Source organism: Talpa europaea, assembly GCF_964194135.1.
Source record: "Talpa europaea genome assembly, chromosome: 13".
NCBI classification, from domain to species: Eukaryota; Metazoa; Chordata; class Mammalia; order Eulipotyphla; family Talpidae; genus Talpa; species Talpa europaea.
The window spans coordinates 95,130,064-95,155,105 of NC_140080.1; the positions used below are offsets into that span (position 1 = coordinate 95,130,064).

The window sequence follows — 25,042 nt, forward strand, 5'->3', positions numbered from 1 at the left end:
CGCAGCGCGCGGCGCGGGGCGCGGGCGAGCACCCGGACGCGGAGGGCGGCGCGGCGGGCGGCGCCGGGCCGCGCTCCCCGCGCTCCCCGCGCGCGGCCGCCCGCACCCCCGCCCGCGTCCCCGCGTCCCCGCCGGCGGCCGGCAGCGGCGGCTGATGCGAGCGCGGCGGACGGCGCCCGTGGACGCGGCCAGGCGGGCGCGGCGCGCGCCGGCCCCACGCGCGGGCCATGGCCTCCAACTTTAACGACATCGTCAAGCAGGGCTACGTGAAGATCCGCAGCAGGAAACTGGGGGTGAGTCTCCGCGGCGCTCCCGGCCCCCGCGTCCGGGTGGCGCGGCCCGCGTGGGGGGCGGGGGGCCCGCGGGGGCCGGGGCCGGGGCCGGGCCCGGCGCCGCTTGTTGCTCGCCGGCCGGGGGTCCGCGCGCGCCCGGCGCGGGGGGCCGGCGGGGCCGTGGCGCGGGGGGCGCGGGGTGCAGCCCCCGCGCGCGGGCTCGGCCCCAGACCGGGACGCCCGCGGGCGCAGGGCGGGTCCGCGCGGAGACGGGGTGCCCCGGGCGGGGGCGGCGGTCGGGGCCGGCGACCCCGGCGCGTCCCCGGGAGTGTGCGCCCGGCGGGGGCTGCCCTGGCGCGGCGGGGGCAGGCGCTCCCGGCTGTTTACACTCCCCGTTTCCCACCCCGGCTGCCCAAGCCTGTCTGCAAATTCCCTTTTGAGGCTCCCCTGGCGCCCGCCGGCGACGGCCCGCGAGCCCCCGCCGCCCCGAGCGGTGCCCGGGCCGCTCCCCAACCGCCCCGCGCGCCCGGACAGGTGTATGTACCTGCGCGGGGCAGGTGTGTGCCCACGGCCGCCGGCCGGGCGCGTTCGCGACGGCAAAGTTTATGGAGACCTGCGCGCAGTTCTTCCCTGGAAAGGTGCTCTGCCCGACTCGAGCAGGAAACCGTGGGCACCCCGGGGGTTCCAAACTTGTCTAGTGACCAGAGGTGGAGGTAAGAGGAGCCCAAGGACGGCCGTGGAGCTGGGGCGGGGAGCCGGGGCGCTGGAGAGGGGGGCGGGCACCTGAACCCAGAACTGCCGGGCTTGGATCGACCTTGGGACTAGGCGGGCCGGTCTGGACCGCCAGGGGCCGGTCCCCGGGGGGGAGCGCGCGGCCGGAGCTGGCCCCCCACACCCGCCGAGGAGGGCCGACGCGGAGCCGCCGGGGAAACTGAGTTGGGGGGCTCGGGCTCCCGCGCCTCCAGGGCTGGCCTTTGACCTCGTGCCCGCGGAGCTCCAGGTCTGCGAGGCTCGGGGATCCTGTCTGCGCGCCCCGCTGTGTGGACGAACCCTGGGACTTGGAGGCGGGAGGAGGAGGCAGGACTTCGGTCCTTTTCTCAGTGAAAAGGGAAGAAGAACATGCGAGCCGAACGCATCCTTAGAAAACTGGATCAGGTGGGAAGGACTCCCTGGAAGAGGAAGATCCCCAGGCACCCCGAAGCCGCTTTGTGGGGAGTTGGTGGGGGCAGGTGTGGGGGCAGGAGGCGAGGCAGACTCGCCTCTTTGTGCCGCCTCTGCTGCGCAAGATGCACGCGGTACCCCAAGGACGCAGGGGCCCGTTCTGGAACTGGGAAAGTGGAAAGTGGAAAACGGGGTGACAACAAGGCCCCCTCCCCCCAGCCCGGCGCCTCGGCGCGCGGCTGCGCACCCCGCGGGGCAGAAGCGAGCAGGCGCGCGGCCGAGCCCCGGCCAGGTTCTTGGAGCTGCTTTGGGGCGGAGGAAAGCGTCTCCTTTTCCAGGGGATGAGGGAACCCACGTGTGAAGCTGCAGGGGCTGCTCGCTGCCGGGGCGCGGTGCTCAGATCCGCCCCCCGCACAGCCTCCAGCCCGAGAGAGGCCAGGAGCTGAGCGCCGGGAGGGGAGAACCAGCTCGGGAACTTGACCTTTGAAGCCCTTTGCTCTCCCACTGGGGTGCTGGCTCAGCCTTCTCGCCCCTCCTTCCTCTTGGAAATCTCAATTGCGTCTGACACCTCAGACATCATAAGCTAATGGGTGGTTTAAATCCCCCGGGGAATGTGGAGCTTCCTCCACAGAGTCACCGTGGACAGGAGCAGGAGAATAAGGAACCCAGCACGGAGCACCCCACTCCCTTTGCACCCTGGGCGCTGGGGTCTGTAGGATCCTGCTCGCCTCTGCGCGTTCCAGGATTTCAGGCCATGAAAAGGGAAGAGGCCATCCTGGTGATGAGACCGTCTGGGAGGGGGAGCGCTGCATGCTTCTTGGATGACTGGCATTTGCAGTCTTTGAAATGTCCTTCTGCCACCCCAGTCCCCCCGAGGTGTGTGGGATGTGCATTTCCATTGCCAGAGCATCTCTTTCCATATGCAGCGTGCGGCTTTGTTTTCCGAGGACAGCCCCTAGGAAACAGCCAAGGCCTGTTTCTGTAGGGATTCACTGCTTTTGTCTTCCCTTTCTACTTGAGAGCTGCAAACTTCAGAGTTTACTGTTGAGACAGTTTCACTGTCCTTTAATACCAAGTCAATTTTTTTTTAACTAAATTGACCTTGATTATTTTGGAGAATATATTAAAAAAAAAAGATTGTAGAAGCTTTATTTATTCCAGCAGAATACTGAATATCCTTAGTCTTCAGAGGAATTCAAATAACAAAACTTCTCACAGATGGTTTGGTGAAGTTATGTGGGTTCCGTAAGAGAGGAAAACTCAGAGCACATACTGTGAAATGTACAGTCCTATCCCAAATCGTATGGCAATTATCAAAATGTTAATAGTTCATTTTCAGTGTTAATAATGTATGTTACTAACTTTATGGATTCAAGATCTATGGGCTTCCCAAGCAAAATATATTTTACTTCAAAGGATACATAATCTTTCATGTTTTTGTTCAAAACTACATTTCCACATACAAATAATTGCAATAAAATGCACAGAGATTTGATTAATGATGGGCAGAAGTCATGTTTTTCAAAAGCAAATTTTAGATCTTACCAAAAGGGGAAAGAAAAGCTGGGTACGAGGCTAATTGTATCATAGACAATGATCACATGGAAACATATTAGCGGAATAAATATTATACCCTTTACTGACAAATAAGTGCTTCATATTATGCTGAATGGGGGCAGGCAGGTCTCCTGCCCTGTAGGCTTTGGGCCAGCCCTTACCTGGGGCTGTGGTGGAGGTGTGGCCAGGTGGAGGTGTGGCCTGGTGGAGGAGGCTGAGATAGCCCTAATCCCATGTCTTCTCAGAGAATCCAGTGCTACCTGTTGGGGATATTTGCTCTGCTGGTGATTTGGGTGATGCAGTGAATGTTGACATTTTTGGAATGTTTACTTTGAAATTTGTTTTGACTTATAGATCAGTTATTTCATCCATATAGGAAAATAATTTTTGGACAAAATACAGGCATTTTGTTGAATTTTACTGTGGTCTTTTAAAATTATATTTAAGTTACTAACTTAAAAGATTTTCAACCAAAGACCAATGACATGACTTTCATAAATATAGATGATCATGTCTTTAAATTTCTTTACTTTCCGATAATATATCACTGTTTCTATGCATTCACTGTTTTCCTTTCGCATATTTAACAGCCCTTACAATAGGTCACCTCCTTTTGCTGTGTTATCAGTTGGCTGCTTGTTTTATCACTCACAGGCTACCATGATGAGCAGCATTTTCTTTTTTCTAAGAAAAGGACACTTAAAAAGACTAACAAAATAAAACAATAGCATGTTGGTCGATACTGTTTATCTGTTAGCCTTAATGATCTATTTTATTCTCATCTGTGATGGGTTAAATTCAGTCAGAAAGATTTTGTTGCTAAATTACCAACCTGTACTTGATTTGCATATAAACTTAGGAACTCAATCACCGAAACCATGATAAGACATGGCTTGTCACCTCTACATTAAGAACAGAGACAGAAAAGGGAGCATCACAGGTCACCCTGGTCTCCAGGGTACAGTTCCAGCCACTACTGGGCCAGGTCTGCACTGATCTGGCTCACCCTTGTCCGTGAATCCCACCTAAACACTCAAGTTATGAGTCTTCCCAGGCACACTGACAAATAATCTGGTACAGAATTGTTTTTTCCTATTAATCAAAGTCAAGTGAGGCATCGAAGGACTGTCTCAGGAGAGGGTGGTATCTCCATGATCAATTAACCAAGTGATCATGGAGCCTGACAATTGGTCTGCTGTTGATCAAATGGCATACGCTGGTGTGTGTGTGTGGAAAATATTCTAGACTCGTATTAAGTCAGGTTTACAACAGCGAATGCCTCCTAATCAACTACTCGTGATACCGCATGAAACCTGCAGTGTCCAGGGACCTCCATACTCTTAAGGCCAAAAGCCTACGTTCTCAGTTCTAAGGGTCCACGCCACTTGCACAATCGGATTCTAGTGTGTACAGAGATTTTTAATAGCGACAGAGAAGAGGGTAGAAAGATTTCAGTCATTACAAAGTAGACACATGGCCACCTCCTTCCTTCCTGCCCCCTATTCAGAAAGTCAGGTCTTTTGCATGTTGGGAGTTAGAGTCAGATTTGGAGTCTGGAGAATAAGGAAAGCAAGATAACAGAGGAACACTTTCTGAGTATTGGATGAACACCGACTTTATGAGCGGAGTATTTATACAGGATTGTCTCTGTTTCAACAACTCACTGTGAAGTCATGTAGCTCATGCCCTCTTTCCTTTTTTGATTAAAACCTCAAGATACCTCCATTCCTGGCTTGATTGCTGATCTCCTTCCTTCTGTCTTTTTACAGTTTCCTTTGTTGGTGGAAGACGGTAGTTTTTGCATGACAGATATTTATGAACATTCACTTCTGTAGAAGATCGCTCATTAGTTTAGTGGGGGATTTCTTGAGTGTGCGTTGGCATGTTTTTTTTTTGGTTCATTAGAGCACACAGAAATTTCTCTGGTCTTCCAAATGTCTAAATACTGCTTGTGAAGGGAGATTATAAGCTACCTGATATGCACTATCCACTTGCCAGGAATAAGATGCCATACATTTATTTGAAATTAAAAGTACAAACAATGTTTGAAAGTTGATCATTCAAAAGTTCAGAAATGTCAGGATCACTACTCCAGGTGGGAATTCCCAATCTATGTATTAAAATGTGAAAGTTATATGAGACATATTTAAATTTACTCATGCTAGAATATAGTGTCTCCTGAGCATTGTTTCTGAAATGGCTCTATTATATCTGTGGTTATTTATCATCTACCTCTTTCTCATTAAGTATGGATTTATAATGTAAGAAATTCTAATTACTTGAGTTTTCTATTTTATTTTAGATTGTTATTCATGGTGACGATTGTGAAATATGTCTACTTTATATACATCTCACTTATTTCTGTGTTTGTCTTTCTCTACAGACATCACTGGTTACTAGAGTTTTAGAGTAGAAAAGGCCTTTATGCTATATACAACCTCTCTATGCTAATTTATTTGCAACTGCACGAGGTAATATTAGAAACTCAATGATCTACACTAGTGAGATGTTTTTACTTAAAAATAAATTCCTCTGCATGCAGATAGACATACCTAAATGTTCTTTGAATTTTCAAAACATAAGACATAAGCAAAGCAAGTCTAACTGTAAAAACCACATCCAGCCATTTTGCTAGAATTTGATATTAAATGATCATACCCATTCAATACCTGGGGGAAGTCATTAAATCAGGTGAGACTTGAGGGTTCCTCAGTTTTTATCTTGGCAGATTTGCACATGACTGCTGGCAAGGCGAGCCCTAAACAATGGCATTCCTGCAGTCTAGAAGGCTCATGCTCAGGACTTAGGGATGTCTTCCAAATTACGGAGATCAATTGTGGGTGAAGGTAATCATGGAGTAGTCAGATATCTTTGCAAGATTTACTTTACCAATTTCCTTAAATGTCTTTCAGAATGGCTCAGTAATAGTTGATATTTTGGGTTAGTATAAAATAACATGAAGGAAATAGGTTAGTCTGAAGCCTGTGTATTTGAAATAGGCGCCATCTCTTTGAAGTATTTTTATAATGAAATGTTGCTGTGTTTGGATCATAATAAGCCATGTAACAATCGGATATGCATCTCTTCCGACTTTCTGCTCACATCTGCTTCATTTTAGCAACTACAGAAGTTAAAAATATGCTAAATAATTAAAATACAAATAAAATAACATTTCACCATGTACAGATAATCTCTAGATTTTAAAAATTTTAAATCCTGGTTCTAAGGAATGTGAAAAGAGTAAATTCTCTCAAATGAGACAAAGTTATTGAATGAGTCTATTGTCATTTCCTTACCCTCTGTTTGGCTGCTTTTGCTGTCTTTCGTCACCATATTTGTTTTTTCTTTGGTGTGGGGCCCAAGAATTCTAGGGAGATAACATTTCCTTTCACTTTCCGTGTGAACCTCCATTCATTTTAAGTTTTAGAGTAGGATTACCCTGTGAGTAATTCATTTTTATATCGTTAACACTGTTCTTCAATAAGAATCTATCACGGCCTCCCTGGTGGCGCAAGGGGTTTAGACACACAGCCTATTAAGCTGTCTGCAGCCACTGCAGCACAAGTTCGATCCCTGGCCAGGGAGCTACCCACATGGCGCAGCAGACCTCTCCTGACTTACCCGCTGCTCCCCTCAGCAGTATATTTCAGTCAGTCTGCCTGTTCTGTTCCCCACTCTGTCTCTGGTGAATCCTCTCACCCCCTGCATCTCTGGCCTGTACCCCAGTTCTTGTATGCATAAATAAATAAATCTTTAAAAAGAAAAAATCTGTCACCTGCCAGTTAAATTGGATTGAATAAGAAATGGTATTTTGGTATTGGTGGAGAATAGAAATTCATTGAAAAGAGAAAACAATTGTTTCCATGTTACTTGAAATTAATATTGGTTGTAATCTTCCAAAACCTGCAGATTATTTTGCCTGCTATTTTGCCTGAGTTTATTGCAAAAAACTTGGCTAATATTTTAGCTTAACAGCAAAGCATCTGGAAGGGCAAACACATGGAAGTTCAGTTGAAACTTGATAAGAAAAACAGATCACCTTGCCTATTGGCATACCCTGTATTGGATAACTTATAAAAAAATTTCACTTGTAGTATAGCATAAAATTGTCCCAGCATGCTTTTGAAAGTAACTTTAAATTTTTTACCCCTGTTTTATTTATACATAAACCCAAATCCAAAAGATGTTAAAGTAAATCAGCCAGAGCTAGGCACACATCTTGGGCTTATACACTCAGATGTAGGTGTTATAACTTCAGGTTTAGTGTTCTGTCCATTAAAGGTCAGCTTCCACTTTGCAACATATGTGAGCAGCAAGCAATGAAGCTCTGTGTCCTATTCTGAGTAATGGCTTTTCTTTGATTGCTAACATACTGTAAAGCTGGTACCAGCCTGCCTTTCACTCCATATGGTGTATTTGCATTACAGGTCAAAGTAATGTTGGTGGGTGAGAGGTGGGGAGACAGATGATGGTGGTCGAAAGCATTGCAGGGCATCTTAAAACTTACCATCACAAGAAAAACTACCCTAACTCTGCGAGGTGACGGATAGTAACGAAAAACCCGCTGCGGCAATCACTACTGAGCCCATACATGCAGCAAATACATTTCTGCATGCTGGATGGATCGCAGTTAAACTGAAAGAATCACCGTGACAGGAAAGAAGCACTGTACAGATATTTCTCCAGATCATTTGAATGGACATGATTTCATTCACTCCCTCTTTTGAAGAGAGAACAGACGTCATGACTTCATGATTAGTTGAGAGAGTCTATAAGTAGGATTTATAACATTAAGAAAGTATTTAAACCTATTTATTTTAGCATTACCTTTATTTATGTAAGTATGACATGTACTCTTCTAGATATTGAAAATGTGACAGCTAAACAACTTCCATAACACAGGTGTGGTTGGCCCCTGTGCTATCTACATTCCCTAGCCCTCTGTGTAATACATGCTTGTCAGCCGTGACTGGGCCTGCGGGCACACACCGAGCTGGGACTCTCCTCACTGAGTTGGAGGGCCTGGGTTTTGAACCTGAACATGTTCTGAGTTTCCGAGGGTTGGTTTGTTTTATGTTTATTCATTTATTTCTTTTTGGTGGGCCACGGTTACTAACCGGTGCCATTCAGGGAGGGTTATTTATTTTTTTAGGAAGCAAAGATAATGTGTGGCATGTTGGACTACTGTAAACTACTAGAAATAATGTTGTTAGTGCCACAACTTCTGAATTGGCATTCCCGAATTCTAAAGTTAGTCATCCAGTAAGCAATTAATAGCCTGTAGTACTTTATAAGGTGAACACAAAAAGGATAAAGTTTCATTGAGAGACACAAGTGTTGTGGGTGTGACTTCAGTTTTCCTGACACTCTGGGTCATTCTTTCACCGGCTGTCTTGCTGCTTGGCTGGTCCATCTACTGGCAACATGGCGGCTCCTGGAATTATCCCCGCTCCTAATTTCTTTGTTATAATCTAAGTAATTAGTATATCATGGCTTTTAAATGAGACTTAACTAAAGACTCAGTGTGTTCTGCTGAGCGCTCTGGTGGTTTCCCTTACCGCAGTTCAGTGCTTCAGACTTGGCTGAAGAGCAGAATCCACAGCAGAGTCCATTTTGTGATCTTCACAGACCTGGGTCCACGGCTGGGGGGGTCAGAGGAGTTGCTACAGCGAAACCCTGGTTCCTGATGTGGGAGCCGCTGCTTTTGTTCTTTCATTTGTTATTTGTTTCCCACTTGCTTTAGGCCAAGGATGGAAAGGTGTGGGGAGAGAGAACTGGGGCTAATATGTGACAAATACCTGCTAACCCACATAGGTAGTATGTGCTGTTGTGGTTTACAGGGAAAGTCACCTCCAGGTTGAGAAACCGTGAGTGAAGAAAGCTTTGTGAAGAGTTCCACACAGAAGAAATGGCATCACTAAGCACAGTGTGTCTGGCTGGGTGTGGAGCATTGAGGTGAAGGCCCAGAAGGCTTGTTGTGGTCTAAGATTCCAAGTCACTGATGTGTTTTATAAGAAGGTTAAACGGTCTTTTTCAGTTCAGCAGCACCCCGCACCCTTGGGGTAGACCGGACTGTAGTGAGGTATGATGACTGACAGGTGACTAACCAGGTATGAGTACCCTGCAAAAGCTAGTGGTACAGGTAGTTGCAGTGTCTTCTCCATGACGCAGAAGTATCTTTCCCAGCATTAAGAAACAGATATTTCATCTATTATTGTTTCCACTGGAAAATCAGCTGTCGGTCTTATTGCTGCCTTTTGCAAATCTGCTTTTAATCCCCACTTTTTAATTTTATTTTTGATTTATAAATATTTTTTTACATCATTATCCATTTTTTGTACAGTGTGCTTTCTTTCTCAGAAGTAGTCCCCAAAAACTTCCCACCACCAAGTCCTCCAGAACCACCACCATAGTCTCTTGTGCTCTTCCCGCCCGTTTCATTTATTTATTTATTAAAGATTTGTTTATGCATACAAGAACTGGGGCACAGGCCAGAGGTGTGGGGGGTGAGAGGATTCACCAGAGACAGAGTGGGGAGCAGAACAGGCAGACTGGCTGAAATACACTGCTGAAATGCTGGCTGAGCAGCAGGCGAGTCAGGAGAGGTCTGCTGTGCCGTGTGGGTTGCTCTCTGGCTGGCCAGGGATTGAACTTGTGCTGCAGAGGCTGAGGATTGCTTCATAGTGCCGTGCTTAACCCCTTGTGCCACCAGGGAGGCCCCCACCCCTATCTTAATCGCTCTTCTCCCCTTCCTCTGCTGAATGTCTCTGATTTATAGAGCCTTTGGTTTTTAGGAGTTTTGCTATGATACGTGTAAAGGTGGTTTCGTGGCATCTGTTCTTCATCAGTTTCTAGCACCTCATGATTCTATGACTTTATGTTTTTCTCCAATTCTGAAAAAGTGTCCCCTGTGATGCTTTCAGTGGCCAGTTCTGACCACTTTTTTCTCTTTTCTTCCTCATATGTTATGTCAGTGATGACGTATTTCCTGTATTTCCCTGCTTTTCTCTCCTTTCATCTTCTTATCTCCTGAAGATTAAGGATCAATATTTTCCTCTGATTTCTTTTCAGTCCACTAACGTTCTATTCAGCCGTGAATAATGTACTGTTAAAACTATTCATCTTCATCAATTCATGTAATTCCTGGCAGGTCTAGAATTTTCATTTGATCTTATTTTTTAAGAACTTCCTGTAGAAATAGATTATCGGTTTTATCTGTGGTGGTCTTCAGCCCCTTCAAACAAATGTTTTTGTATTTGTTCAGCACTTTCTGATCCAGAATTTCTAATCAGCAGTACAGTACGCAGGCTGGTGAATCACCTCGTGCTCCATTAACAAGAGTGGAATGTTCTCAGCTGGCTGAATTTTATAGAGATCTCCTTGTGAGGAGTGAGAGGCCCGATGGTTCTCCAGAGCTTCTCTGGGAGTCAAGAGAGTTGACTGATATTCTTCCCTCTGTGAGACCCTGCCCTGTGCTAGTTTTGTTTTGGAATATTTTCAACCTCCACAGTTGAACTAGGGTTTGTGGTAGTGAAGATGAAAAAAAATGAAGCTATTTGAGTGATGGGACTAACCACACTGTGGCAAGTACTTTATGTGTCTAGGCTGCTCTGCCTCTATATAAAAGTGGAGGAAAATGAGGCAAGAAGCAGTTAGCTCTAGCACTTGACTTCATGAGCAAGACCAAATAGCTCAGCCCCCTGAAGCAATGGTTCCTAGCCCCAAAGGCACATCGTAATCACAGGGGAGCTTTTTGAGTTTTGTTGTTTGTTTGAGTAAATAGCAGTATCAAGGTCTGCACCCAGTGGTTCTTATTCCATTGATCTCTGGGTAGTAGGATTGTTTATGTTGTTTGGTTTGGTCTTAATCTGTCCATATGCTTCTAAAATGAGCAAAGTGATTTTCACCAGAAAAAATGTCAAAGCAACTGATTTATCATTCTGTATGGCCTCAGAAACCTACTGAACTGGGATAAATAGATGATCGTCTGTCTCCATCTGCAGCTACATACATGAACAATAAGAGTAAGACATTTGCTTAGTTTTTTATGCAGCATTTGAACCTCCATCTAATTATTTGGAGAGCATCTTCATATTATCAATATTATGGACTTAGCGAAAGAAAATAATGCCTTCCATGCTAGAGGATGAAATGCCCAAAATACCCCTTGCACATGTTTATTGCAGTTAGAACCTGAGAAATAAGGTAGTCATTTCTGATCATACCACTAGACTGAGTGAGTGGCACCAGAGGCACCCGGTGGAGGAGTTTTCACTGGGGATGGCATTTCTGCAGGATTTGTTTGTTGATTCAAGAGTAGAAGCTTGCAAACAGTTGACCTGCTGTCCAAAGGCAATAGCCCCATCAGGAGTCTTGAATGACTTAAGTGATTAACAGTGATTACATTTTGACATAATGCACTGAAATGGATCTTCCTTTTGCTGGCGGGACCGACAACACCCACACAATCTAGCACCTGGGCGAGGGGAAGGATGCTGTTCAGTGATGGGCTGAGGGACCAGAGGGAGCACCCTTCTCTGGGGCTTCAGATGACACCCCTGTCCTCTGGATACACACCGAGCAACTGGTAGTCCACAGTTTTGAGTCAGTGATTAAATTAAAACTCCAGTACAGTGAGTTCATGTAGTAAATAGTACTTATAATACTATGCAGTTTACTTTAAAAATCAGTGGAAATGTGCGCTATTTCATTTTAAGCACAGAGAGGTCAAAATATTGACCTTCCAAATTCTGGTTTTGGAAAACAAATAATCTAAAGAAATGAAAATAATATTTGAGGGTCAGCATGGATAGGTCAAAAGTATTTACCTCAAATTTAAAATTCCTATATTAAAGCAAGGTTAGGAAACATGTAAAAGATGGATTTGGGGCTTACAGGTGTCTCTTAGGGATTTGCAATGACACAGATATTGATAGAAATATTTCCCATGAATACGGTCCTGCGGGCGCCCTGGTTAGCACGTCAGCACATATTACCTATCAGCCTCCCAGTCTGCACCCTTCGGCTGCTCCATGGCCTCTGTCTCCAGATGTCTACACAAGTTTGTCTCAATTTCAAAAAAGAGAGAAAAGTAACCAAGGAAAGCAGGACGGAGGGGAGAAGGAAGAAGAAGTATGTCCTCATAGTGAGTAGTTAACGATTTTGCTGAGCAGGTTGGCTGATGCAGTAATAATGCTGAAATCCAAGCCACAAGGGTGTGGAAAATCTAAATTTGTGCTTCGGCATAACACGTAACTCTCTCGATAAATGCATGAGTAGGAAAGGATGATTGAATGGAACACTGTTTTCATTGCCACATGTTAAAATGGGATGTGCAAATGGCTCTTTCCTTCCAAGTGAAGACCCTCCCCCACCGTCTGTTAGTCTTTCCAAGAAAGACCTTGAAAAGTGGGAGAAGATTGTGATCTTGGGGTGACACGTGTTTGCCGACTGCCAGCATGACTTAGCTCCGCTCATCATCCAGTCACATAAGTGACAATTCTTTTTTGTGAGAACATTTAATATCTAATCTCTTGGCAACATCCAAGTGTGTGATACTGCACCATTAGCTGTGGCCATCATGTTGTGTATTACATCCCCAGGTGTCAATCTTATTAATCTTATAACTGTCTGGAAGTCTGTACCCTTTGTCCAGTATCTTCCCATATCCTCTACCACCCACCCCTAGTCGCCCCATGTTCTCTGGTTCTCTGAGTTTGAATTTTCAGATTTCACATATAAATGAAATTATGTGCTCATTATTTTTCTGTGTCTGGCTTATTTGACTGACCATAATGCCCTCAAGGTTTATTCATGTTGGCTTATAGGCACATGAAAAGTCCTTATTAATATAATAATAATAATAATAATAACATAATATCATTATAATATTCTTCTTATTAGAGAAATGCGAATCAGAACCACAGTGTGAGAATGGCTGTTATCCAAAAGGTGAGAAACAACAAGTTTTGGAGAGGATGTAAAGAAAAGGCAAACCTTATATATATATATATATTTTTTTTTTTGGTGGGAATTCAAGGTGGTGCAGACATTGTAGGAAATAGTACAGAGGTTCCTAAAAGAAATTAATAAAAATTCCATAATCACACTATTCCACTTCTGGATATTTACCTGATTAAAAAAGAAAGCACTAAATTTGAATAGATGTGTGTCCCTCCCCATGTTTATTGCAGGATTATTTACAGTAGCCAAGCCAAGGAAACAACTTAGGTGCTCTTTGACAAGTGGATAGAGGAGATCTAGTGTAAACACACAATTGAATACTATGCAGCCTTAAAAAGATGAAATCCTGGGCCTCCCTTGGTGGCGCAGGCGGTTGAGTGCAGTGCTGTGAAGCTGCAGCCTCTGCAGCTACGGCTGGTGAGGGTCCCACATGTCGTGGCAGATTTTTCCTGTTGTGCCTGCTGCTCCCCTCAGCAGTGTATTTCGTTAGCCTGCCTGTTCTGTTCCCCGCTCTGTCTCTGGTGAATCCTCTCATCCTCCCTCCCATCTGGCCTGTACCCCAGTTCTTGTATAAAGAAATCAATCAATCAATCAATCTTAAAAAAAAAAACCAAAAAAGCACTATAATAATAAAAAAAGATGAAATCCTGACATTTGCAACAATACGGATGGGTCTAGAGTGTATTAAATTTAGTCAAATAAGCCAGACAGAGAAAAACAGCACCATATGATTTCACTCATATGTAGTACATAGAGAAAACAAATAGTTGAAATAAATAAAACAAAAATAAACTCTTAGACTATAAGACCGACTATAGAAGAAGGGAATATATATATATATATATATACACATACATATCTGCAGGAAAGTGAGAAGGGGAGTTGATGAAGTGTGATGAAGGCCACAATGACGTGGTGCGGGACAGAACTGGCCTTTTGCTGGTGAACTCGATGGGGCAGACACGCGCGGAGCTCCTCAGTCAAGCACATCTGACCGTGAAACTGATGCGTGTCCTGATGCAGTGTTGCTTCCATTAAAAAGGTTCCTTCAAGTAATCCCAACAGCGGGACTGCCTTATTTCTCAGGCTGAGTAATAGTCACCCCTTCTCCATATAGTCACATTTTTATCCATGTTTTGGCTTTCGTGCGCCATGCTTTGGTGGACACGGCAGTGCAGAAGTCGAAAGGATCCTGATTTTGACTCCTTTGGACCTAAGCCCGGGAGTGGCGTGTTGGATCACATGATAATTCTAGTTTTCATCTTCGAGGAACCTCTGTGCTGTTCTCCACCACGCCTACGCCAGTTTCCATTCCTATCGCCAGTGGACAAGGGCTTTTTCCCCTTCACACTCAACAATACTTACCACTTGCCCCTTGAGAAGGGTCATTTTAACAGATGTGAGGGGGTTTCTCATTGTGTGCTTGGCGAACGCTCTTTGGGGTGTACCTGTTGGCCATTTTTATGTCTTCTTTGGAAAACTACGTACGCCCTCTGCCCAATTTTTAATCTGGTTGTTAGTGTGTCCGTGGATTTTGTTTCAGTTTGCTACTGAGTTGCATGAATTCTTTTTTTTTTTTTTAACTTTCTTTTTTTTTTAGAGGCATGTTTATTTATTTATTTATTATATTTGTTTGTTTGTTTTGTTTATACATGCACTGGGTACAGTCAGAAGCGCGGGAGGGTGAGAGAATTCACCAGAGCCAGAGCAGGGAGCAGAGCAGGCAGAAGGACCGAAGTACACTGCTGAGGGGAGCAGCGGGTGGCAGGAGAGGTCTGCGCACCATGTGGGATCCTCCTCCGGTGGCCGGGGAGCAGCCGGGGATCGAACCGGCGCCGCAGAGGCCGCGGGCAGCTTCGCAACCCAGCGCTCAACCGCTGCGCCACCGGGGAGGCCCTGCATGAATTCTTTACATATTCTGGATATTACCTCCTTATCAAAGACATGATTATAACAAATATTTTATCCATCCCATAGTTTGTCTTTTTATTTTGGTGATGGTTTCCTTTGCTGTGCAGAAGATTTTCTCTTGATGTAGTCTTCCTCTCTCTCTGAATTGTGAAAAATAAAAATGATGACCATTTTGCACTTGCAATTCCTGTTTCTCTGTGAAATGAGATTGATAGACGTTTGTTTGCCCACAGGACACCTTAATTACTGGAACCAAGTGTCTTGAACACTCGGCTGAGTCCAGAAAGAAGTAGCAGTCCCTGTGTCTCTGCCTTTGATTTTGAGCACTACAGAAGCCACCTTTTCCACATTTTAGAAAAACCCTTACTTAGAAGAAGATAAAGTTCAGCAACATTTCATTGAAATTTCATTTTGTAATCTCAAGTGAAAAATAGGTCTCTTGGCTCCATTCCTTTTCCCAAAAGTGTCATTCCTTCTGGTGAGACTTAAGGTGATACCAGGTTGCAGTTCCTTTTAAAGGACAATAAAGCAACCCAGACTACAAAATAAATAAAATTTCAAAATAAACATCAAAGGAGTTTCAGTTCTTATGCTCTCTGCTGACGGGTTAATTTCACTACCTAGATGGAAGGTTAAAGGGGACAATAAAATCACTTTAAAAAAATAGCCAAATGACTCTCAAAGCATTGGATATCCTCCATTTACCCGATATTCAGAACCAATCAAAGAAAATAATGAAAATAATTTTATTTTTTACGATGCAGTTAGCATCTGCAGCATATCTGGTATATATTTTCTTTTTTTTTTTTTCCTGGTATATATTTTCAATTAAAATCTCAAGGGTATACTGATCTATATGAGTATGTTAACTAATGATGTATTAATATGGAACATGAAGAATGAAGAATAAAAAGAAGCAAAAGAAAAATGGCACTAATTCCCACCCCAGTATGTGCCGTGCAAAGGAGATAGAATGATCAGACTTGGCCATTTTGGCACAAAAGAGGGCAGTCAATGCATCTGCGTGAATTGCTCAATAAGTTTACCTTCAGAGCTGTGCGGCGATGGTTTTGATTGACGGGTACAGGAGTATTGGCACTTCCGGAGGCGCCTTGTAATTTTCCCCTCCTAATTAGCTCTATCGACTCCACTGTAATGGGAAGGCGGCTGCTGCAGACAGGGGTCAGCATGTGTCTTATATCTTACCTCTACCATGCATTCAGCTTTCCATCTTTACGAAACACACTTGCAATTTCAACTAAAAACATTTTCTGAAAATCTAGGCGAAAACACTAACATGTAGTTTGCAAACACCAAAAAAACCCCAAGGCTTTGGCTTCTTGGAGGGAGTAAGTTTTGGTTTAAAGCCTACCCAGATGTCTTTTAAAAACAGCCCTGAGACACTGTCTCTAGATGCTTTTCTTCTGTTGTGATGTTTTGTATGTTTCGTTGCTATTTTGAGTATTCTTTTTTAAAAGATTTATTTATGCATACAAGAGCTGGGGTACAGGCCAGAGATGTGGGGGTGAGAGGACTCACCAGAGACAGAGTGGGGAACAGAACAGGCAGACTGACTGAAATACACTGCTGAGGGGAGCAGCAGGCGAGACAGGAGAGGGTCTGCCTCACCATGTGGGTTGCTCCCTGGTCCGTTGGGGTTCAAACTCGTGCTAAGGAGGCTGCAGATTGCTGCTTAGTGCGGTGCTTAACCCCTTGTGCCACCAGGGAGGCCCCGCTATTTTGAGTATTCTTTATGCATATATTTATTTTTTAATATTCATTGTGACATTTCAGATAGTATCTGAATTACAACCTCCTGACAACTGTTTTCTAGCAGGGGGAGTTTTCCATTAAGAATCCTACTGACAACTCTGGTTTTAGAATATTGGGCAGTTGCAGTTTAAAATATGCTTTTTACACGTAGTTCCCCTTTAACACCACAGGGTGGTCTGGGGAGGTCTGGTGTTGCCTTTGTTGGATAGATAGGAAAACCCTGATTCTAAAGGAAGATGACACAGTCTACGGAACTCAAGGCTTTGTTTTTTACACGGATTTCTAGAGCCTTCTCAGAACGGCACAGTTTTAGGACAATGTCTTCCACTTTTCACCCAGGAGAGCTGGTGTCTCCGAGGTGCCCCCTTGGCATCCTGGGCTGGGTCAAAGCACACGCTTCCTCGGTAACCCGTAAAAACTGTGAAGCGACGACTTTATCAGGATTCCTCCCAGTGTCCTCTGGAGCCACCCGACATCTCTGTTGCCAGCACTCAGGCCCCCAGGCCCTCTTGTGCCTCAACTCCTGATCTCAAAGATGATGCCGGGAGCGGGGATGTCCTGTCTCTTGCGCTGTGAGACGCGCGGTCTACGGCCTGAGACACGCATCTCGTTCAGCGTGTTCGAGAATTAAGACATTTGCTCTCTCTTGACTTTATTATATTTTTAAAGATTTATTTATTTATGCACACAAGAACTGGGGTGTAGGCCAGAGGTACCGGGGGTGAGAGGATTCACCAGAGACAGAGTGGGGAGCAGAACAGGTGGATTGACTCAAATCCACTGCTGAGGGGAGCAGCGGGGAGACAGGTGAGGTCTGCTGTGTCATGTGGGTAGCTCCCTGGCCGGGGATCGAACTCGTACTCCATTGGCTGCAGAGACTTTACCCCTTGCAGCACCAGGAAGGCCCTTCCTCTTGATTTTAAACATGACAAACTCACAGGTCTGTCGTCCACAAGCAAAAGTATAACCCCAGATAAGGTTCCACTTACCAGATGTGTTTCCTGTGTGATATCATGATGGGGGTTGGAGGGAGCAGGATCCTTTCTCTGATGCTGCTGGCATTGTCCGTGTCTCTGAAACAAGTCTCCCAGGCCTGTTTCCAGAGTACCCGGCATTCAGATGACTGACATCTTGGAAGCGCCCACTGCAGTGTCCGTGGAGGCTAGTGAGGAGGGAGCACTGTGCGAAGGCAGGTCTCAGGTTAAGCGCTGAACCCTCCAGCTCCGAGCCCATCCTCAGCGCGTCCAGCCCCGAAGGCTGCCCCAGGTGGTCACTCCAAGCGCGAATAGGTCACATGCGCTCGTGTCAGCCGTGGGGCCTGCGACCCGGGAGCTGTGATGCTGGTGTTTCAAGCCAGAAATGCTGAGCTTTGTGCCATGAGGTGGTGGCCATGGTGTGGGTGAGCTCGCTGTCTCCTCTTGGGGCAGCCCTTCCCTCTTTGCCCTGGAAAAACACCTGTCTGGGTTCTATATTAGGCACCACGTGGGACGGCCTGGTAGGATTTTAATCCAGAGCGAGCGCTTGATGGAGGGCATTTTGGTCTCCAGCCTGGCAAAAGAACGGACAGGAATGTCTTTCAGTGAACATGTCTGTTGCTACTGGCCCTCATCTCAGTGATTTATTATGGGGTCGCACACAGTAGGCCCTCCCCTGTCTCTGATGCTGCGCGCACACCCCGACCTGGTCGGGGTCTCCTGGGAAGGAGGCGCCCGCTGCGTTCTCTTTCCAGTGAGTTTCTGCTTTTGTAACTTCAGGTTCAAGTGTTGGCGAGACTTTCCAAGGGTTCTTTTTGCTGCCGGCTTGATTAGCCTTGTACGGCTGCCAGATTAATTCTCCTAAATTTCAGTTTGAAACATATAATTCCCCCTCTTCAAATTTCTCAGGATTTCTCATTACCTAGAGTAATAATTAAACTTAAACTTGTAATTCAGTGCTATCCAGAATCCCTTCCATTGTTTTATTTCGTTTTTTAAAATTATGTACTATCTCAAGCATTCTGGAAAATACATAGGATCATATAACAAAGCTTCCATGTCCTTACTATCCGTGTTTTAGCAATGTTACCATAGTGCTCTTTTCTGCTTTACATTTTTTAAGATAGAGAACTGTTGAGAGTCGACCCATTTAAGCCTTTGCATTCACACACTCAGCACATGTATCCAGTATTTCTGTGTTGCTAAATAAGCCTGGCTTGTTCAATTAAGAATTCATATCGTACCATAGTGCATAAATAAACCACATTTCCTCTCGTAATGGGTATTCATGAGATTTTTCTGTTTTTGATATTATAAACCATGTTTTGCCCAATAAACTTATGTAATTCCCCTTAATCACGTGTATCCAAGTTTCCCCAGTGGGTAGACGTAGAGTTGCTGAGGGGAGCAGCGGGGAGACAGGAGAGGTCTGCTGAGCCATGTGGGTCAGCTCCCTGGCCAGGGACTGAACTCAGGCTGCTGTGGCTGGCGATAGCTTGATAGTGCTGAGGCTTTAACCCCTGCGCCACTAGGGAGGCCTCTGCTCCAGATATTTTTTAAGTAATAAAATGATAGTTGAAGCATTCATCTATCCCCAGACAGTAGCCTCAGAAGTAAACTCAGGTTGATAATTCTATGATACACTTTTTCCATGTTTGTAAGAGTTTTATGTTGCTTTACAGAGCATATGCTGTTGCTTTGTGCAGCTTTAACTCTATAAAGTTGGAACCGGACAGTACACGACTGCCTGAAAAGTACTTATTTGCTCAAGATTATGTTTGTGACATTAGTCATTTTGATGGTTTCCAGCTTATCCACTGTACCCCTGCATGCTATGAATTCGTGTAAATACTCCACAGCTTACACTTCCTAGTGCAGATGTGCAAGAGTTTCTTCGGGTTATGCATTTACAGTTAGCTTTCCTGGGTCTCGGGCGGAGCATAATAGGTGTTGCCTAATTGTCTCCCAGGTGATGCATCCTCGGTCACCCCAGCTGAATTTAGCCCCGTTTTCTGCTTCCTCCCCAGCACCTGATAGGATGAGACTTTTTCCTTCCTTGGAGACATGGGACTTTAATGTTGCGTTTCTCTCCAGGCTTATCATGTTTTGTGTGTTACTGACCAGATGATTGTCCTGGCTTGTGAAATAACTCATCACTTCTACTGTCCGCTTTTCCGTGCCAGAGTCTCTTTATGGAGTATGGGGATTCCGACTCTATTGCAAACATGTGCCTTTGCTTTATACATCTGTCTTCTCTCATGTTGTAGTTTATCTTGAAGTCTGCTTATGGTCTCCTGTGTCTTACCGATAGTCTGCATTTTAATGAAATCAAATGTATCTATTTCCTTTGTGGTTTGGACTTTGCTGTGTCTCATTTAAGAAGTCACTCCTCACTAGAACATAAAATTGCTATTTTCCGTTGTCTTCTGTTATTTTCATGTGTTTCTACAAACAATCGGATCTTTAATCCACCTTGCACATTCTTATACTATGGTTTAAGTTTGGAATATGTTCCCATACGGATAGTACTTTGCTAAATATTGTTATGTGTGCACTTAGTAAATAAGTTCAAATTTTCATGTTTTTGTGAATATACACCCACATTTTTGTTGTATTTGCACTTTAACATCTTGGTGTTGTCTGCTTTAAATGACATTAAGTGACATTTTCCAAGTATCTGCTGCTGGTTTAAGTTATTTTTGCCTATCTCGTGTCTACCCCTGATTCACACAGTGAAGATTGAAATATTGGGGGCCTGTTCTATGAAGATGTGGCACAGGTGCCGCGGTATTATCAAAGCAGATAGGGTGAACCCCGTCCCCTCAAAGAATGCATTTAATGAAGGGTCACAGAAGAAAACACAGTTTCCATGGATGGTTATACTTGCCTTTTGCAAGGGAAGATGGTGAGAAAAATACAAGAGAATATGCCACTGGAACCAGAAGGCTCCAAAGGGGTACCCCTGAGAACATGCTCAGAGAGGACACCAGCTGCTTTGGAGGGTGTGGAGGAAGGACTGTGAGCCAGGTGGAGGAGGGCCTGTGCTGTACCCCAAGTTCACCTGTAGTGTGGGTGTAAAGTTAGAACACAGCAACCTCAAAGTGGGGTCAGTGGGCTTTGGGGGATACGGGCCCACTTGTGCAGGTGAAGTCTGGATTTGCCTGGGCAGGACTGAGGCACGCTGCTGCCCAGAATGTAAGCCAGCAGTGCAAGGAAGAGTCAGCCGAAATGGAGAAGAGCTTTCCTACCACAGACCTCTGAATTGTGAATCATGGATGGATGGACGACTTTGCCACCCGTGGCCCTTTGATCATATAGGGTTTTTAAAAAAAATTATTTATTTATATGTACAAGAACTGAGGTGTGGGCCAGAGATGTGGGGAGGTAAGAGGATTCACCAGAAACAGTGGGGAGCAGCACAGGCAGATCCACTGAAATACACTGCTGAGGGGAGCAGTGAGCGAGACAGGAGAGGTCTGCTGCACCGTGTGGGTAGCTCCCTGGCCAGGGATCGAACTCGTGCTGCAGTGACTGCTGATAGCTTCATGGTGCTGAGACTTAACCCCTTGTGCCACCAGGGAGGCCCCTGATCATATATTCTTATTTTATATAGTGTGTTTTCTTCTGTTGCCACCAATATGGCTTGTCACGATACTGCCTGTCCTTTAAGATCATTTAAAGAGTCACCTCCCATACAAAGCTTTTTCTAGAATTCCTAGACAATCTGTGGAGTTCCTCTCATCCCTTACTATGATTTATAGCTCTTTGCTACTTTTCTTTGTATACCTTTTTCCCTGCTTTTCATCTACTTTATATATTTATGAAATTAATTTATCCTGTTACCCCACAAGCACATTTACTTTGTAAGATTTCACTAAAATGTATCAGCTTAAAATTTGAATATTTCACAATATTTTATTCATTGCTTCATAATTGATGTATTATTATTATTTAAACATTTATTTATTTATTTATACAAGCACTGGGTATAGTCAGAAGCGCAGGAGGATGAGAGGATTCACCAGAGACAGAGCGGGGAACAGAACAGACAGACTGACGAAATGCACTGCCGAGGGGAGTAGTGGGCAGCAGGGGCCCGTGTCCCCCAAAGCCCATGTGGCAGGAGTGCACCATGTGGGACCCTCGCTGGCGGCCGGGGATCAAACCGGTGCTGCCGAGGCTGTGGGCAGCTGCACAGCCCAGTGCTCAACCGCTGCGCCACCAGGGGAGGCCCTATTGATGTATTATTTTAAGTATTATTTTAAAAGAATACTACTTTAAAAATGTGTATCTTCATGCAATCTCTAACTAGGTTATTGCTGTGTTAATTCAAAATGATTCTGATTTAAAATGTTGAAAATCAGTTTCTGGACTAAAATTAAAGTGATCTTAGAAACCATTAAACATACACTTAATTTTCTGATTGTCTATCTCCCTTGATGTTATTTCCCCTTATCGATAGTCGTAAATTGGGCAAGACCATCTTTAAGATCATTAAGATAAACTTAATTTCAGCAAAACCTAGACTAGATATACATTTTTTTTTAAATTTCTGCAGAAATTTGCCCTGTTTTAATACCATAAAGAAATTCTCCTACATTTTATTCTTATGGTATCAACTCTTCATTTTCCTAGGGTAAGTTTCCTTTCACCTGGCATAATTCTTGGTTAGTGTGAGGTAATGATCAGGTTAGTGTGTCCATAGTCTGTTGTTCCCCACTTATTTCCCATGCAGCTTTTTGCATGTAGCAGATTTGCATATCTGTGTGGGCTGGATCTGGGCTCTCTGTCTGTCCTGCTGTTCACTTGTGCATAATGAGCCTGGACAGCTCTACCCACCCCCAGGGCGTTATCCTTCCTTTCCAAAGCTTCTAAGGTCTTTTAATTCTTTGTGTCCTGTGCACATTAGGATCTGTTACTCAGTTGTCTCAGAAACTTTGCTGAGATTTTCACACTAGATGTGCTGGCTTTTAAAATTAGAAACACAATTATAAATAACTCTTAGACCTTATGGAGTTCAGCATCTTCATATTGCGAGTATGGAAGCTGGAACTCAAAGGAGTCCATTCAGATAAAATTCAGAACCATTTTGAGGCTAAATTTCCATGAGAAGATGCAAAGGACCGTGGACCATGTTACTAGACAGAGGAGATCCTAACTATGAAAGATAATAAAATGGTAAATAGCAAATCTATGAGAAATAAATGTGCAATCAATACAATACATTGTTTAAAAAGTGTCAGAGATGATTATCTTATAAAACAATCACAGCAATATATTCACTCTCTAGATTATGAGATGCTTCACTTGCTGAATATTTAATGCCCTTTATTTCAACGTAGTGTTCCCCCCGCCTTTCAGACTTAGCTGACTCTTAGCCTCCCTTTCACCTCAGAATTCCTCATGGCCTTAGCTCTGTTGTGCTGTATAATGATGAGAGTATAAATTATATGCAGAAGGGAATGTAGATAATAAACAAAGATCAGACTTCTATTCCAGCCCAGTGAATTGGAATCCAAGATCAATAATTATTTTCCAAAATAAGTTTTACTTTTACATAATAAAGGGCTCTGTAGTTCAGTGGGTATTAGCTATGGATGTATCACCCCCTTATCCCTAGAATAACATTTAGAAGTCAGTTATCTATTTTTCAAGTTTTAATTTGAAATAATTTTTCATAAAAGGCTTTTATAAAAGTACTAGGATAGTACAGAAAATTCTGTGTACTCTTCACCCAGCTTTCTCTTACATTCCATAGAATAGCGTAATTCTTTATCTTAATTTTTTGTTTCATTGTGTGTGTTAAAAGTTAGCATCCTACATTTAAGTATTATGTTTCTTTAAAACACAGCCATTATGTTAAAGGAGCCTGTGGAAGTTATAATAACCACAGAAGAGGAAGCAACAAAGAAATTTGAATATAATTAAATACTGAGTTTTTCCATAATATAGTTTACAGTACAAATTAGTTTACAATGAAAATTTTCTCAAAATCATTAAACAGATTTACCACTGCCGTTCTGGTGGGTAAAAAGGTACCAAACTCAAGAGATAAACTGAGTGACAAGGGTGAAATTTTAAGCAATTGTTGAGAAAGAGAAGGAACAGATACACCTATCTTTGTATTTCAAAAAAGGTTTCAATATGTAAAATTGATCTTATTCACAATTTGACTGGTAATGTAATGATGGGTGGCAATAGCAGTGCATTAGTTGGTGCTAATGCCTAGAAGTTAGTGTTCAGAGTTTATAGATTTAAACTCTGCACTTCACAAAAGATGTTATCAATGAAATGAAACAGAAATTTCATTTTAAAAATAAATTAATACAATTAAAATGTATTTTATTAAGACACTTATTTGCATTCTTGAAACACTAAAATGGATGGAGTAATTAAAGAGTAACTCCCTAGTATTTCATAATTAAAAAGAAAGTGAGTGTGTGATATATTTCCTGGCCAAATTGGTGTGATGAAAGCAAGGGTTAAGACCATGCACATGTCTGATGTGATTTGATTATGGTGAAGCCACAGGATGGTACTTGTGATAAGTGTAGTGTGAGTGAAAACACAGAAACTGGCCACTGCAACCTTTACTTGTCTTTAAAAAGATTGAATCACTGTGCTGTAATGGGTTTGCATCAAATTTAAGTCTATATGTTAATAAAATTAAATTTACTTTCAGATGGAACTAGAGCTCACGCAAGCCTTCTGGGGCTCTGTTAACACACGCGCTTACCCTCCCTGAAACCAGAGAGCAGAGAACTCTTGAAAGCAGTTTTCAATTTTCCTCCCTGAATTATTGTTTGGGCATTCAGTGAAATTCTTTACATTTTCATTTTTTTTGAACTGAACAGCACAGACATCCTAGTTTTCACTTCTGAAAACCTTTCGCTCAGATGTTTTGCCAGAGCAACTAAGGCATTGTCAGAAATGGCCGGCAACCTACAGGTGTGTTTTAAGTGAGCAACTATTTCATCACATTCAATTTTGTAAGTAAACTGCAATGCAATAAAGACTTGAAGCTTAAAAAAGTGGCTGAACATGACCTAGAAGAGAGTAAATCCCATGCACGCCTCCTGGCACGCTGTCCTTGAAGGGCACTGCAGTGTCTTTTGCTGGAAGAGATTCTGGGGCGGTTCCCCTTTGTCTGAGCAGAACCGTGCCGGGCTCTGTGGCTCCGGTGTCGCGGGCTTTGCTCTGTCCGTGTCTCACATCCATGACAGGAAGAGGAAACCAGATATCCTCCGCTTTTTAAAGACCTGAGTATGACTACTTTAGAACAAAATGTGGAGTGTTACTCCTCAGGGACTTGTTGAACGGACAGACACTTAGATGACATTAAAATAAAACTTAGTGAGCGCCGAGAGGAAAAGAATCACAAGGAGCTTCCTGTTTGGAACTTGGCACCTAAGTTCCCGTGACCCTCCAGTT

At 44.0% G+C, this 25,042-nt stretch overlaps 1 protein-coding gene across 1 annotated transcript in view; it reads left to right on the plus strand.

Annotated features, from left to right (window-relative positions):
- Positions 1 to 227: 227 nt before the first annotated feature.
- The window catches only part of DOK6 (docking protein 6), a gene marked incomplete at both ends in the record, with an annotated part of 324,914 nt that continues 300,099 nt past the window's right edge, over positions 228 to 25,042 (plus strand). Inside the window, one exon of the mRNA XM_084252328.1 lies at positions 228 to 293. Within this exon, the coding sequence (XP_084108454.1) occupies positions 228 to 293 (66 nt within the window). The remainder of the gene's footprint in view (positions 294 to 25,042) is intronic.